The sequence below is a fragment of the Notamacropus eugenii genome, chromosome 2, assembly GCF_028372415.1.
Source record: "Notamacropus eugenii isolate mMacEug1 chromosome 2, mMacEug1.pri_v2, whole genome shotgun sequence".
NCBI lineage: Eukaryota > Metazoa > Chordata > Mammalia > Diprotodontia > Macropodidae > Notamacropus > Notamacropus eugenii.
In genome coordinates, this window is record NC_092873.1 from 373583839 (window position 1) to 373601657 (window position 17819).

At 43.6% G+C, this 17819-nt stretch overlaps 1 protein-coding gene across 7 annotated transcripts in view; it reads right to left on the reverse strand.

Moving 5' to 3' along the window:
- TBX4 (T-box transcription factor 4) overlaps positions 1–17819 on the reverse strand; it is a 54672-nt gene that overhangs the window by 20661 nt on the left and 16192 nt on the right. For all 7 annotated transcript variants that reach the window (XM_072646914.1, XM_072646920.1, XM_072646918.1 and 4 more), the window contains 2 exons: positions 11324–11443; positions 8495–8642 (listed from right to left, as the gene is read on the reverse strand). In XM_072646914.1, the coding sequence (XP_072503015.1) occupies positions 8495–8642; positions 11324–11443 (268 nt within the window). The remainder of the gene's footprint in view (positions 1–8494; positions 8643–11323; positions 11444–17819) is intronic.

The following is a 17819-nucleotide window of genomic DNA, read 5'->3' on the forward strand; positions in this document are numbered from 1 at the left end:
CTCAGTAAAAAGTGAAAAGGTTGGGCTAGAATTCTGTGGGGACCCTTCATAGACAGATCCTGGACCCTTATACCCAGAAGGTACTCAATGGACATCTGCTGAATGAATTAATAGGGAGACAGCTCTAGGTTTTATCTCTCAGGTTCCTGTTCCTTTCTATCCCATTAATAGAAAAGGTTTCGAGGTAAAGATGTTGAGACCCAGGATCAGGGACATTTAAATTTCAAAACCAAGCATGGGTTCTTATTATGGCTTCCCTGAGCAGACAAGATTCAATTCAGGCTTCCTGGGCTGGTTTTGACCACCCCACCCTCCCATCAAAGAGCTAATGTCTTTTCTCCATCATGAAAAACTGACCTCCTCACCATCATCTCTCTCTAGGTCCCTTGTCCCATTTGTGGGCTAATTCACCCCCATTGTCCCAGGTTCTAGCTAATAGTCCTGTCCTCTTATGACCTAAGGACACTTTAGCCCTACTTCTCTTTCTCTGCTACAGAGAGCAATTGCTTATACATTTCTAGGGCCACCTGTACAAACACACCAGACTCACACAAATAGTATATCCATTCAGACATTGCCCACCTAAGTTTCCCTAGCATGCAAACAGTTTTGAAATTCCATATGTGTTACTTTCCACTGGGGGAAAATGTCCCTCCTACCCAAAATACAGCCACCAGAGTAGGACTATGTGATAGGCTAGGGGATGAGCCAATGTGATATAGTGGAGAGGGCACTGAATTTGGAGTCAAGAAGACCTGGATTCAAGTCTTGACACTGCCACTTACTTGACACTGTCACGTGTTCAACTCTTTGTGACCCCATCTGGGGTTAAAGACTCTGGAGTGGTTTGCCATTTCCTTCTCCAACTCATTTTACAGATGAGGAAACTGAGACAAACAGGATTAAGTGAATCGTCCAGCGTCACACAACTAGTAAGAGTCTGAGGCTGAGGCTTTGCACTCTGAAAAGATGAGACTTCCTGACTCCAGGTCCAGTGCTCTGTGCACTATAGTGCCACCTAGCTGCCCTTGGCTGCATGGCCATGGGCAAATTGCCTTGAGTCTCATTTTTCTTCTATAAAATGTAAGGAGTTGGATGAAGTAACCCCAGAGATTTTTTCCAATTCTAAAACATGGAGACAGTTCAAAGAGCACTGACGCTGGAGTCCGATGATTTGGGCTCAAATTCTGCCTCTGATGTTTACTACTCAGGGGATCTTAGGCCTTAGTTTCTTCATCTTGAAAATGGAGTCAGACCAGACACCCTCTAATATCACTTCCATCTCTAGATTCGTTAGGTTAACTTCTTTTCCTAGCACTTTCCAGACATGTCAGCTTGGTCTGGGGAGGTGGGGAGAGATGGAGCTGCTCATTGCTTGGGGACATCTGGAGATCCATTACTGGATAGTGATGCTCCAGAATGCTGTTTCACTTAGTGGAGAAGGCACCCTTGCTCTACTTACCTCATGAGGCTGTGAGAAAAGCTCTTTACAAGTCCTAAAGCATCTAGGAATATGTGTTATTATTATCGAGTTTTAGAGTGAAACTAAATAACAGAACTGACTGTGAAGTCAGTTAAACTTTCCAATGTACCACGAGGAGAAGATATCTGGTAGGTCCCAATGGTATTGCAAATTCTGTCACCAAAGAGATGCCAGACCCATGGAGGAAGCCATAGCCTAAAGTCGTTATATCTGATGAGAACCCTCTCCCTAAGGACTTAGTAGTGCCCCCTTTGGGTCTATCTGTCCTTCTGTCCCAGGCAGTATGTATCTAGTTAATCAGACTGTTGTTTGGCCTTTATTTTCGAAGACCAGTGACATCATAGATCATGTCCTGACAGGCATAAATGGGGTTTAAGGGAGGCAGAGTTGCACAAAGTTGTCAGCCTCTCACTCTCTCCCAATTGTCCTTTAGATTGTAAATTCCTTCAGGACTGGGATTGTCTTTTCCCTCTTTTTTTTTTAATCGTCATTGATTAGCCCAGTACCCGCACATAGTGAGTGCTTTATAAATGTTTACTGAATGAATGAATGTAGTATTTTTTACTTCTGTCCTTGTATCCTCCAGGTCAAGCATTGTACCTGACACGCCGCAGGAACTTGCTAAATGCTTGCTTAATGAATGGCTTGAACTGCCGGCCGCAGCTAGCAGGTATAATGGATGGAGTGCCGGGACTTGGAGCTTTGGAGTTAGACTGAAGAGCTGCATGTGAATCTGGCCTCAGACACTGGCTGTGGAACCCACCTCAAGTTAGCAGTTCCCTTCACGGATGAAATGGGGGTGATCATAGCACCTGCCTCACAAGGTTCTGTGAGCATCAAAGAAGAAAACGTAAAATGCTCCGCAAACCTTGAACTGCTATATAAATGCTAGCTGTTATTACTGCTATTATTATGAATGACGTTCCCACGGGATGGCCCAGAGAACTTCCTGATGGGGCCCCAAGTAAGTGGTTATTTGCAAAAACTAGCATAAAAATGTCCATGAGGAGAGACTGGGGGCCGAAAGGTCCAACACGCAGGAAGGCGGGGACGGGACGATGTAAAACCTGTATTTCTGGAGGGAAGACCAACCTCCCTCCCCCCATCAGAAGGGTTATCTTCGACCCACCGAAATTCCCAGCCCCTTCCCAGAGTCCAAATGCCCCCACTTGGACTGTTCCATTACTCCTTATTCCATGGGGGGGTGGGATGTGAGGAGTGGGGGTGGTAGAAAAGGTGAAGAAGTTCCCCCCACCTCCCTCCCTGCAAAAAAAGAAAAGAAAAAGAAAAAATAGAAAAAAGAAAAAAAGTTCCAGCCGAGTTGACGGTTTTACTGGGAAACATGATTAAAAGCTGCTGCAGACAAATCCCTCTCTGGAGCCTCCAGGTCCATTTTTAAACCTTATTAGAGTTTTGCTCCCTTCTCAGTTTTGGCAGGATCAGACTCCTCCCATCCTGCCTTTTCAGCTCTTACCCAAATGGTACCCTCCCCTCTGGGGGTTTGTGGATTACTGAGGCGCCTGTGTGTGTGTATATGAATGTGAGAGACAGACCCCAAGAGAGAAGCACCCAGAGTAGACATCGGATGGCGAGACCGACTGGTTCAGCTCTTTCCTTTTACGGATGAGGAAATGAGACCAAAGAAAGGTTAATTGAGTGGCCTGAGGTCACACATGTGGCATATGGCAGGGACAGTATTTGAACCCAGGCCCTTGGAATCCACATTCTTCTCTCAGAATCACAGAATTTAAGAGTTGGAAGGGATTTCAATAGCGATCTAGTCCAACTCATACATGAAAGGAATCATGATATCATAACATACTTAAAAACTTAGTGTCTGCTTACAGATTTCCAGTGAGGGGAAATCCAGCAGGTCTCAAGAGGCATAGGATTCCACATTAGGATATCTCTAAAGGTTAGGAATTTTTTCTTAACATTGTGCCTAAATCTCTCTCTCTCTGCAACTTTTACTTAGTGCTTCTTCCTGGTTCTGCCCACTGGGGCCAAACCCAATTCATATAATCCTTCCACCCTTTTCCGCTAAACAGCCTTGAAGTGGCATTGGTTCATAAGCACAGCCTTTTGTAGTTGTTCAGGCTAGGACACAAGAAACTGGAGGGAAGAAGGCTCGGGGAGAAGGAATAAAAGAAGTGATGGCTTCCAACTAGGTCAATTCTTTCAAACATCAGAAGCCCCAGTCTCTTTGGGTTAAAAAAGTAAAAGCCATGGAACCAAAAGTCAACAGGATTTGACTGAAAGTCCAAGTGGGATGAGATTAAGGATTCTTAACCTGGGGTTTATAGACTCTCCCTCACAAGGGGTCCATGGAAAGATTTCACCTTGGGAGAAAACTTACATCTTTATTTTCACTGAAATTTAGTATTAACTGAAATTTAATTAACTGAAATTTAGCATTTCCTCTGATTATTTAAAAACATTATTCTCAGGAGGGGTCCATACATTGGTCCAGTTTGCCAAAGGGGTCCATGACTCACACAAAAATTACAAATTCCTGAATAAGAACTTCTAATGAGGGAAGTCTTCAGGTAAATCAACAGCTTATGCCCACTGTGACTCTTACACCCACTAATGATTAAATTCATAGTCAAAGAGCATTTATTAATGTGGTCTATTCTGTAGAATGAAAAATGATCCAACCTCCTACCTTCAAGGAGCTCACATTCCACTAAGAGTAATATAATTTAAAAATAAAACAAAAGAAAGCAGAAGGGGATAAGGGTAAAACAAACACAATGTGCTAGGAGGTCAAAATACATGCAGAAAAAAGAAATGGATCATATTTGGGTTTTCATGGAGGATCATAAGCCTTTGAGCTGCAAAGAACTTTACAGAGTACCTCATCTTCCTCCTTCAATTGACAGAGGAGGCTCGTAGAAAAGAGAACTGCAAGGAGGAAAATGTTCCAGACTTGGGGAATGGCCTGCTCCTATGTCATGAAACCATCAAAGAAGGAAGGATGAGATGGGGAATACTGCTAGGAAGTCAGTTTGACTCAAATTTAAACTAAATAAAGCAATGGTGTGAACTAATGTTGTTAAGGTAGGTTGGAACCAGACTAGATGGTCTTAAATGCCAGGCTAAGGGTCATACATTTTATCCTATAGACAACAGGAGGCCACTGAAGGGTTTTTGAACAGAGGAGTGATATGGTCACATCTATGCTTTAGGAAGACTATTTGGGAAGCTGTGTGAAGGAGTACAGATACCAGTTGCAGAGAAGATGTCACCTTGCATTGGTAGAGGAAGTTTTCAATACCTTCTCTATCCCACTGAAATCACAGGTCTGGCCCCTATCCACATCTTATATGAAGGGTGTATTGGAAAGAAGAAATACTGGAGGCCAAGAATGTAGAGAAGGTTATAACAAGAGTCTTAGCCAGTAGTCTAGGTCCTAGGGTGGTAGCAGTGGGAGTAGAGAGAGGTATGATCTAAGAAAATCAAGAAGATTCAGTACAACTTGCCACAATAATTTTGGGAGAGTAGGGAGAAGGGAAGAGTCAGAGAGGATTCAGAGATTTTCAACTGGATAACTGAAAGAATGCCGGTACTATCGATAGAAAAGAGGAAGTTGTTAAAAGGAGAAGAGGATGAATTCATTCTGGAATGTGTTTTGCTTACAATGATGAGACATCCAAGTGGAGATATTTGGTAAGTAGACATACCAGTCAAAATTCAAGAAGAAAGATTGGGCTTGGAGACATGGTCATCCAGAGGTATGAAGGTTTGAGAGTATACCAAGTCTCCAATGGAGAGTTAGTGTGGAGAGAGAACAAAAGATAGCCAAGGACAGAACCTATGGGGAGACCCCACTTCAGGGGCAAGAGGAAGGAGATGAACCATTGGAGGAGAATGAGAGAAAGCTGTCATTTAAACCTAGGAACCAAGATCATGGAAGCAAAGGGAAAAGATGGCATCAAGGTATGATTAAGCTTATAAATTTGAGTAGACTTAGAACATAATTTTCTGTCTTTCCACTTGACTCTAAATCAAGAAACATTTTTTAAAGCATCTATGCCAGACACTGTATCCTAGATTCTAAGGATACAAAGACCCTGTCCTCAAGAAGCTTACATTAGATAAGCAAGTTCATATATAAATATATACAAAACAAATGGGCTAAGCATGACCCTTTAATTTGGTTGGCACAGGAAACTCAAGATGAGGAAACTGTACCGGTGTACATTTGCACCTTCTGGTCTTAGAGATTTGTCTGAGATACTACAAGGTTCAATGACCTTCCCTGGGGTCACATAGCCAGTATGTGACAAGAGACAGCATTTGAACTCAGGACTTCCTGACTCCTGATGTCCAGCTCTCTAGTCATGATGCCTTGCTATTTCTCATATAAAACAGATACAACATAAAATAGTGGTTAGAGAAATGATGTGGTCTTAGAGCTGGAAAAACTTGGGTTCATGTGCCACCTCTGGCTGTGAGCTTAACCTCTCAGACCTCTAAGCACCACCCAAAGAGTACACATTTCAGAGAAGGTAGATTGAGTTCCTTGCTGCCAGTTCCTACACCAATGAAATCACAGGGATAGTCTCTATCCTTCATTAGGAAGCACCACCCTCATGAAGAACAAGGACTCTCTCTCTCCCTCTCCCTCTCCCTCTCTGTCACTCTCTCGCTCTCTCGCTCTCAATCTCTCTTATGCACACACATGCGCACATGAACATACACCGTGGTTTCCAGTAGAGGCTAGATAAATGTCTGTAAGATCGAGTTGGATCTATTTGTCAGACATGCCCTTGTAAGTATGGGGCCCCAGTCTAGCAAAGCCCAAGAGATAAATTCACAAAAAATGGCTTCATACAGGATTTGATTATTCCACTGCAGAAGGATCTCTTCTATTCCTTTAAATCCCAGTTCCTCAAGTCCTGCTGGATGTTTACAGAATATTACCTCCCCAGGGAGGGCATGCCGGCAGCCCACACAGAGAAACGCAATACTTGGAAAAGTCAGTCAACTGAAGATTCATTCGAAATTAAGATAAAACCTCTCCAATGTCTCTTGTGGGGAAATCTGAGATATATAACAATTTGGCTTATACACAATGTTCCAGGAACACATCTGTTGCGTAAAGCGAGGTACACCTGCACTGCCTCCTCCTTTTCTCTCTTTCTCTGTCTCTCTGTCTCTGTCTCTGTTACACACACACACACACACACACACACACACACACACACACACACACACACACACCAACAGTAGCAGCACCACTACCACACTAGGTTCATTTCTGTCTGCATAGTGTGTGCACAGCAGATACAATTAGACCTTCTATCCTCAACATCCACAAAACTGCCAGGACAGACCAGGGGCCCTCCGTGCCATGGCAGATAACTGAGTACTCCCCAGGCCTACATCTGCAATACACATGAATTAAGATTTTCCAAATAAAATGCTTCTTTTTTTAATGGGCCTGCCAAAGCCAGATTGGAAAATAATGAGCTTATGCAACCTGTGAGGGGCGGGTCCCTGGATTGAAGGGGGCCCAGAGGCAGCATCTCTGGGGCCAAAGAGCTCCACCCCACAGAACCCAGGGCCCTGGAAATACCAGGCACTCAACTAGAGGCATGAGATCCCCTCCCCTCCCCTCCTCCAATGTCCCATCATCCATTTCCAGACTACAGTCTATGTGTGATTATGGATCAGAAAGATAGGAGTGCAGTAGTGCAGAAAATCCCAAATGGTGGATAATCCAAAAATCACTCCCCCTGGCTTGGGCACCTATTAGCTGATTTTTCCCACTAATAATACAGAATGACTTGCCCAGTTATATTTGGCAATGTCTAATTGACTTAGCTAGTCTGAATTCCCTGGCTGGAGGGGTGGGGGGGAAAGAAAGCACAAGAACTGCTTTCATGATGAAATCTGTCTCAAAAAATCCATATGAAGCATAAGCCATGTATACTCTAAAAGGAAGCAAAGACAGAAAATTCTTATTTATGCCAAAATACTCATAGTGACACTTTTTGTGCTAGAAGTAAAGCAAATGCTCATTTACTGGGAAATGGCGAAAGGAACTACGGCACCTGAATGTGATGGAACATCCCTGTACCATAAAAAATGATGACTACCCAGAATACAGAGATGCATAGGAAGACTTCTATGAACTGAAACAAAGTGAAGTAACCATAATGTAGAAAACAATAGATATAATGATTACAACTACATAAAAAGGAAAAAAACCAGTAAGACAAAACTATAATTGTAGTGACTAAACTCTCCTAAGAAAGAATTGAGAAAATGCATCTCCCTCCCTTCTTTGCAGAATATGGGAGGGGTGGGGTGGAGGGGCTGTGGATGTGGAATATTGCACATACTATAATGCATCGTTTGGTTTTGCTAAACCGCATTCCCCCTTTCTGATCTTTATTATAAAGAGTGACTTACTAGATAGGACCGGTGGAGAGGGATGTCAATAGAAAAACAAAAGAGATCGGTTCATATAAAATTAACAAAAAAAGGTTATACATCAGGACAATTAAACATTGCATTTGAACAATGCTTCCTTGCTTTCTGAAATCCTAAGAAATGGAGAAAGCCAATAGTCTCCCCCATTTTGCAAATGGAGAAACTGAAGCACTGAAGGGTTCAATTATTTCTGGGGATCTCACAACAAAGTTAACTTTAAAAAGGCATCTAGTGGACTCTCTCTCTCTCTCTCTCTCTCTCTCTCTCTCTCTCTCTCTCTCTCTCTCTCTCTCTCTCTCTTCTCAAAATGTCATTTTAGTTCCCTGGCAAACCCTGGATGGTACTCCATCAAATCCTCAAGCTTGTTTGTTGGGTGGATATATTGCCTATCAAGAAAACAAATGCAAAAAAAAAAACAAAACAGGTACCATCTTACTCAATAATGAAAATTCAAGAATAAAAGTCTAGAGAATGTCATGCCAATGTCCAGCCCAGTAAACTCCCACCTCTACCTCCCAGTGCCCAGAGAGTTAGCTTGACATCAGTCAGGGGAGAGACCCTGTCTCTTACATGCCCAAAAGGGTCCAGGTGGTTGTTGGTCAGTTTCAGCTTCTGGAAGGAGACCAGCTGCCGCATCCAGTGTGCCCCCGTAGCTGGAGAGTCTGGATGTACGTACAGTCTTCCTGGCATCGCAGGCTCTGCCTTTCCTGCCACCATCCTGCCAACACAGCAGTCCCCACATTAGGGATCCCCTGTCCCGAGTTAATTATTGGGTGCCAGGGAACCCCATGGGGGACCCTGCTCCTAACCCACTTTGAACAAAACCAGTCAGTCGGTAAGTGTTCATTAAGCACTCACTATATGCTGGGGATACAAAGAAAGGCAAACAAAATTCTCTTCCCTCAAAGACCTCACAGTCTAACGAATCAGGTTCATGAACTAATTCTCAGAAGCTTGCCATATCAGAGGAGGTGATGTTCAGAGGTTTTGCCCTTCTATTACCTTACTACATGTTTTTCTCCCAAGTAGGGGAGAAGAGGAGACCTATGGGATTGGTTTCCTACACTGACACATGATTCTTACTGATGCCCAAAGCTAGTGATGATTCAGATTACATGCTTGCAGGAGAGCCCAAGAAGTTTCCAGAGACTTGTCCTCCAAGCTGGTTAGTGCTTGGCACTTGAATGTATGTCCAACTCCAAGAACTAACTCAGAATCAGCTGGTTATAAGATGACAGTATTGGAAGAGGATTTAGAAATCAGCTCATTCAATTCTATTCTGTTACAGCAGGGGAAACTGATGTGCAGAGAGGTGAAGTAATTTTCCCAAGGTTATTTAGGGGAAAAATGGTAGATGATATCCCAGATCTTTTTTCTCTAGGTCAAGTGCTTTCTCCACTATGTCATGTGCTTATTGAGAACAGAAAGACAAATACCCCCCCTGCCTCCACCACTACCAATCCTATCTTCTCCCACTACAGAGTCTTCCGCTTTCTCTCACCCACCCACCTGTTCTTATACACATACACAAGCACTCATACATGCATGTTTATACATAGCTGTTTGCAGGTTGGGTCCCCCATTAGACAGTGAGTTTCTTGAGGACAGGGACCATGTTTTTTGCCTCTCTTTGCATCCCCAGAACTTAGCATGGTACCCAGCACATAGTAGGTACTTAATAAATGCTCACTGACTTGACTTGTTGATTCAACTTGACATGCATGTATGCACAGAGAGGTATATTCAGGCGCACACACACTTCAAAAATTCAATTTACTTGTTTGGCAAACCTTACCAGGAATTCCCTCAGACTCAGGCTGTAGAGCTAGATGAAAACAACATTTGCTATGGGACCAGTCAAGAAAATGAATGGAACAAATGAGGTATGACCTGGAGAAAAGAGGCTGCTAACCTTGCCCTGAGGGATGTAGGAAGTGTTCAATCATACATCCTGATGAGAAACCACTACAGATTCAGCCCTCCTTCCCAACAAGCTCTACCTAAGAGTCTTAGTAGTAAAGTCAAAATTCTTTGCTACCCACTTGGCCAGAAACCCTCATTCACCCTGGTTGAGTGGGCTGGTGGCAATTTAAAACTATTCCACAATTGGCCTCAGTTTTCTCCATCTGTAAAATGGAGTTGTTCAATCATTTCAGAAATTTCATGACCTCATTTAGGGTTTTCTTGAAAAAGATACTAGAGTGGTTTGCCACTTCCTTCTCCAATTCACCTTATAGATGAGAAAACTAAGGCAAACAGGGTTAAGTGACTTGTCCAGAGTCACACAAACTAGTGTCAGAGGCCAGATTTGAACTCATGAGGATGAGTCATCCCGACTCCAGGCTCAGCACTCTGTGCGCCACCTTGCTGCCCTGTAAAATGGAGAAGTAGGACTAAATAGCCTCTGATGTCACTTCCAGGTCTTAGCTATTAGGACTGAAGTTGGAGGACCTGGGTTCACTTCAGCTGTAACTCTGACTTTTGACAAGGCCCTGCCTCTCTGAAAGTGTTGAATGAAGGTGAAAAAGGAGGTGTTGCAAAGAGCATTGAATTTGGAGAACTGGAATCCAGACTCCAGACTTACAATTTACTATTTATCAGACCTTGGAAAAGCCACAACCTCTCTGGTCCCCAATTTCTTCAGTTTTAAAATGCAGAGTTTGACTAGATCACCTCTGGCCTCTGATTCCGACTCTGACAGCTCTAGATTTATAATCCTCTTTGAAAGTCCTTTCCAGCTCAAAATCTATCACTATAAACTGTGTCCCTAGACTTTTAGGTGGGAAAACTGAGTCAGAGCAAAGGAACAGGTCTAAAAGTAGGGCTCCTTCCCACCCAACTGGATTTTGCTTTGTTTTGGGAAATTAAAAGGGACACAAAGAAGTAAAGATTGAGTGGACAAAAACCTATATGTGTCAGTTGTAAATGATGAGATTTCCCAATGAAAACCATTTCCATCCTTCTCTACAGTCTTAGGTAACTGATGTAAGCATCTCCTGTCTCATCCCTAACTTTCCTTTCCCTCCCAAGCCTCTACCATCCTCCCACCACTCTACCACTCACCTTCACTTAGCCCTGGATCATATATGATTGTGGGACTTGAAACCTACTCCTAGTCCAAATATCATCCCCACCCCTAATCTGACCCTACAGCTTTTCTCAGAGTAGGCAAAAGGGTAGAGTTGAACTTAATCTACTCTCCCTCCCTATATTTGGTGGACAGGGGCAGACTACAAGTAAGGAGACCAAGAGTCAGGCAAAGGGAAGAAGGAGTAAAGGACTCTGAATAATTCAGACAGACTAGTCAGGAAGCTCACTATAGTCCCTATCAGTTAGGGGAGAAGATAACACAAATTGGGTTAGGATTGGGTAATACAGACAGGGTCCCGGGCCTCTTACCATTTGTTATCACAGAATTTATATCGGTGGTCATCTGCTGGGACGATGTCAATCAGCAAAATGTACTTTGTCTTGGGGTTCATGCCTGTGACCTTCACCTTGTAGCTGGGGAACATTCTCCTAGGAGAAAGCCAAAGGGACACATGTGAGGAGGCAGACAGAGAGTAGGAAATAGAGGAAGATGAGGATGAATGCGAATGAGAATTAGGAAGAATGAAACAGGAAGTGGGGAAAAGGATTGGGAGGTCTTTGAGAAAGGCATGCCTACATGATTCCCCAAGATCACTTGCATGCCCTCCCAGAGATAGCTTCCAATGGCTGGGAACAGCCAAATGAAACACAGAGTTGGGGCTAAGAGGGAAGGAATGTCAGATGCCAAGTTTATGGGTCTCAGGCTTATCTGAATTCAGGAGGGATAGAGTAGGGCAGATGACCTTGAAGTCCTCTGCCACTCCCAGGGAAAGGTTTAGGGTCGTCTTTGCTCTCAGGGTCACTGTGAAAACTCTTAGATCATGCTAATCTTTGTGTGTACAGACAACTCTCAATTATCTACACAAATATAAGAAACAGCAACTAACTAGCTATGTGACCTCCTGGGGAAATCAGTTAACCCTGACTGCCTCGAAAAAAACTAGAAACAGCAGCTAAGTTAACACAACAGTAGGTAATCGTTTTAAAATTTCTATTTAATTCCATAATATATGAAACACACATGGGGATCTGAGCCCATGTCAGCTCCCTCCAAACATTCAAATCAGTGATTGAGTTACAAGTTGCAGTCTTAGAGTTGTCAGAGACAAGAAGAGGTTCTGTGACTTACTTGTGGTATGTGTCAGAGGCAGGATTCAAATTCAGGTCTTCTAGATTTTAGGTCTAGCCCTCTATCCACTTCACTACCTAGTTGCGTTTTGGTCCCTTATGCCATGCTGCTTCTTATGAAGTTACACACAAACACATGGAAGGATCAAGATTGGATCTGTGATTTTGTGGGTTAGGGAGTTCCTGGGTGAGGAAACTCCCTCCATCAATGCAAGTCAGGATGTCTTCAACAACTTATAGTCTTAAGGAGTTACCCAAGCATGGAGAGGCTGACTGATTTGTCCTGGGTCACATAGGCGGTATGTGATGAGGTTGGTCTTCTGGACTCTGAGACCAGCTCCCTAACCACTAGTCAGGCTGTCATAGATATCTAGATAGATAGATAGATAGATAGATAGATAGATAGATAGATAGATAGATAGATAGATAGATAGGCAGACAGACAGATGGAAGGATAGATGATAGATAATAGATGAACAATGGATGATAGATGTTTATATATGTATATTGTAGATTTAGAGTAGATTACAATTCCCACATATTTTGTTCAGACCAAAATGAAAATAGTCATATCTTCCCTTAGCATGGATATATGGAAAGACAAGGAGAGATGCCTTACTGACCAGTTTGAAGGCAGGAATCACAGATCTGCCCAAGACTTTAAACTTGCCACAAATAATATACAAAACATCATCAGTGGGCTGGATTGAATGGTTCTGGCCACCTCTTCCCCACTCCTCCATCTCTACTCCAAGCTCCCTAGAGTGAATGGGGAACTGGAATCATGCCTGGATGCTAATGTAGACAGAAGCTATGTGGATCTAGGGGATCAGGACTTTTGTTATCCGGCAGCTGACACCCTGAGCAGTTATCTGAGTCCTAGAGGACCATGTCCTTCCTTGACTCATTAAGGACATCTTTTCTTTCACTTTGTCTGCTGATTCACATCTTTGATGTCCCACCCAGGGTCAGGGACAGCCAAGGCCCAGTTGTACAGACAAGAGAAACTCACCTCTCTTACCCTCACTCACCCCTCTCCCCATGCACACTGTGCTATCAATGGATAAAAACAACCACCTGTTTCCTGGAGTAACCAAAAGTGTTGAGTTTGATATGTCCAGCTACCTGGACTTCCAAAACCAGATCAGGAAGGCTGAGCAGGCTGCTTGGTGTGGATGGAAAGCAAGGATAGACCAAACAATGGGGGAGTGCTGGATCTGCTGCCAGGGTCTTTGGGGAGACTGCATGGAAGAGCTAGAGGGAAAACTGGATAGGGAAGAAATAATCATCCTGGACTTATAACCAGCATTGTTGTCAGTGTAGACAGAGTAAATAAGCTTTGATGGATGTGGAGAGAGAATTAAGACAGAAGAAGTTCTGATTGCAAGCCTAGAAACTTTGGCATCTAAGAATTTGTCTCAGATGTCAATCAAAAGCATTTTAACATGTATAGACTCTGAGCCACCCTCATTCCCATGTCCAGAGGGAGAAGTGTGTGGGACATCCCTAATATCTACTCGTGCTTCAAGTTCAGACACACCCCTGCCCTGGGGTATCCTCAGATGCACATCTGGGAACCTGGAGTTGTTTCTGCTCTGAACTCCTACTTTGGTGGTCTAGGAAAAAGGCCTGGGGGTATATGAAGCTGAGTGGGGAATGGAGAGGACAAGTAGCTGAATGGAGAGGGACAACTGCACCCATTCTCTGAAGGGAAAAAAAAGGGATCTTGCCACCTTTTGGGCCACCATTTTGTATTCACTTGGAAAGTGATACACAAAATGGGGTCAGATCCAGCTGCGCTCAGGCCTCAGTCCCTTTCGCCAATGCCCTGCATACATTCCAGATGTTTCCCAAGTAATTAGTCTGGGCAGCAGCAGAGGTGGGGAGGGGGGATTACGCTGAGCCGCTGTGCATTCAGTCCCTGAGTTAGATTGGGGGAGGGAAGTCACTCCTTCCCTCTTTAGTTTTCCAGTTCCCCAATAGGCACCTGTAAAAACATGGGACCCTCCTCAGTCAACCCAGGACCTGTTCTGCTTCTGGGACAGAGAGGGGAGAAAAGAGAAGTGGGGGGAAAATGGCAAGGTTTCCTGCATTCTTTAGCATCCTTTGCTAAGGGGGCCTTTGGAATGACCTGGAAAGATTCGCTGTAAGGAGGCCTGTGGAATGGGTTTGTTGAATTAGGAAGAAGGAAATGAACCAATCCAAAGGTACTCTCTGGAAAAGGCCTGCAGCAGCATCTGTCTAAGATCCCTCCCTCCCTCTGTTCTTGCTACACCTCATCTCAGCTGTTAAAGCATCCAGGCTGACTTCACTAAGTGCTTTTTAAAAGGCATTTAAAGAGCTGGGGCTCCAGCCTGGCCAGTGTACCAGGGCTGGATGTGTCTGCCTTCAGAGTGTCCTGTGACTAGGGCCCCTTCAATAAATACATGGAGCCACAGGATGATAACATATACACATGAAATTCTTGACTGATAACAGCCCCTGAGAGGTGTTGCTGGACTCCGGGGCTCCAGGAATGAAGGCGTTCCCTGGACTCTCCCTGTCTACCCCAATTCTCCTCTTCCTGCACCAGCACTGTCCAGGGCTTAATGGGGGAGACTTGTGGGTGTCCCTTTCTGGAACATCCAGGAGGATTAAGGGAGGCTGATGAGGCCATATTCATGGAGTGTGGGGGTAAGAAGGGGTGGATCTAGATAGCACCCTATGCTTCCACAGTAGAAACAGATTTCTTATTCTCTTTGTAAAATCCAATCATGGGAACAACTCTATATCCCATCCCACATCTATGTGGTAGGGAGGAAAAGGAAGAATGGGAAGGCAGAAAGAAGGGAGAAAATGTCCTTTCCAGATCACAATCAGGGTCATGATCCTTCCCTCCATCCTCTGCCAGTTTTTTTTTTTCTGGTTGGGGAATGAATGTGACCCCTAATGAACAGATAGATGCCAGTGATGGAGTCTCTTTGGGGAGGAACTGCTTTGGATATGTACATACACTGCATTAATCTGTGTTTAATAGCTAAGTCAGACAAACCTTCTCCTGGATACCCTCCTATTCTTGCTTTGACTGAGATGAGGAAATTGTGCTGTTGAAAAGAGTATAATTCCTGTGCCTGCCTGCTTCTAAGTCTGCTGGCATCAGCTTTTATTTTGGATAGGGATTGTAGTCAGAGGAAGCTTCCTAGACATGAAAACTTTAGGATACCTGATTCACCCTCAAATGCAAGAAAAATGGTTATTAAGGTTACTTGAACTTGGGATTATGAGACCTCAGGAATCCCAACTCTTACCTGATCTTGGACAAATCACTTCACTATAGAAGGAATATGTAGGTTTCACCAGACTTGCAAAGGGGTCCCTAATATAAAAAGGTTAGGAACCTTAGTCTTAGATAATTTCTTTTCTTTTTTCTTCCTTCTTTCTCACTAGTTTTTCCTTCCTTCTTTCTTTTTCCTTCCTTTCTTCTTTCCTTCCTTCTTCTCCATCTCTGTCCCTCTCTTTCTCCTTTTGTATCTCTCAGTCTTTCTCTCTCCAAGTAGTAGTTGTACTGGATGATCTGCCAACTCTAACTTGATCTTGGACAAATCATTTCTTATTTTTCATGAACCTCAGTTTCCACATCTATAAAATTAAGAGTGTAGGCTAGATAATCTCCATCGCCTCTTTCAGTTTTAAAATTCCATAATCTAGAATTATCCACGAGCCTCCTTCCAATGAGGAAGTACAAAAACCTTATTTCCATTTAATCCCCATACCTTGGCTTTGGATTCCCATCTATTTCTCCTCATTCCCTGTTTCAGTAGCTGATTAAACTAACCTCTTTTTCCTACAAGCTACAAGTGCCTCCTTGATGGAGCATGATTCAGAATAGGCCTTGGAAAAGGGAAAGGATGCCTTAATTGGAACCAAAAGGCAAGAAAAGTAAGATTCAGACCATTCCAGAGACTTCCCAGTTCCCCAAAGTTAAAGCCATGAATTTTGGGGAAGCTACCTTGTTTGCCTCAGTTTCCGTATCTGTAAAATGAGTTGGAGAAGGAAATAGCAAACCACTCCAGTATCTTTGCCAAGAAAACCCCCAAAAGGGGGTCCTGAAGAGTTGGGCACAACTGAAAAAATGACTAAACAACAACTAGGAGCTAGAGTCTGCAATTGCTTTCTGGCCTTTAAGTCAGAGAGAGCTAATCACTGACTGGCATATTTTCTGAGCAGTGTGACTACACTGAGGAAGGTATTTTAAAATGGTAGAAAGAACTGGGAATGAGAAGGCCTGGGTTCTTCTCTATTCTCCCATGAGTCTCAGTTTTCTAAACTGTCAGATGGAGATAATAATATCCTTGCTACCTGTTTCACAGGCTACCATGAGACCAAAGATCATGTGTGAAGGTCCTTCCCCAAAAGGGCTACTATTACTTATATCTTATGAGATGCACCCAAATTCCCCAGCCCAAGAGGGAATGAACAGGAAGCTCACTGTCTCAGGATGAGGAAAAGGAAGAAGGAGGTTAAATCATTTAGCAGATGTTCTAACAGGAAGAAAATTGGTGGGATTTTCTCTCCAATGGACCCAGTCTCAGGAAAAAGCTCCTCCTCTCTCCCAGGCCCTCTTCCATCTGGGCAGATGGAGTGCTTCCCTCTGCACCGTCACTGAAACTGCCCAGTCAGGAGCATAAACAAGCGAACCCAGGCCCAGAGAGGAGATGAAAGCTAGGCTCTCCCCTCTGATCACCAAACAGACACTAAGATGAGTGAGCAGTGCTGACGAGCACAGGGGCCTTTATCTATTTCATGTTCACAAATCATTACAGAATGACCTGCTAAAACAAGCTTCCTTCAGGCTTCCATGGCAGGGGCTGAGAGAGAGAAGAGGGCCTGTGGGCATTTGGGCAATACATTTCACAGCTGCAAATAGAAAAGGCCACTTTGTATTCTGAGGCTGTCAGAGGACAAGACGGGTAGGATTCTCTTGGTACCCCTTAGGCTGGAGTTGGAGACAATGATGACAACATGGGCATCCCAGAGGATTTAGAAAAGCATAGAACCCGAGAGTGGTAAGGAATTTCAGAGATCATCTGATATAATTCCTACCTGGAGAGGGAAATATTGAGAGAGACAGAGAAAGAGACAGAGACAGACAAAGAAGAAGAAAGAAAGGAAGGAAGGAAGGAAGGAAGGAAGGAAGGAAGGAAGGAAGGAAGGAAGGAAGGAAGGAAGGAAGGAAGGACGGAAGGAAGGAAAAGTCAGAGAAAAAAAGAGAAAAGAAATTATCTAAGACAAGGATTCTTAACCTTTTTATGCTAGGACTTCCTTTGGAAGTCTGGCGAAGTCTATGGATCTTTTATCAGAATAATTTTTTTAAAACTCAAAACTGAAGGAAATGTGAAATTTCAAGATATAATAAAGGTATAATCCCCCCCCCAAAAAATCTATGAGGTCCATGGATAAAAATCCCTGCTCGAAGACACTTTTCATTGACCTTGCATAAAAGACTATTATTGACAAATCCATTTTCCTTCATACTCAGCTCCTAGAATCAGAATCATCTCCCAGAACCTCCTAGATTCTCCTTTCTCCTCATCCTACCAACTAATATCCCCATGGAAGTGCCCAGGGAGACCCCAGTAACCACCAAAATTTCATTTTAAACCTTTTCTTTCAGAAATAACTCAGCTGTGAAAACAAC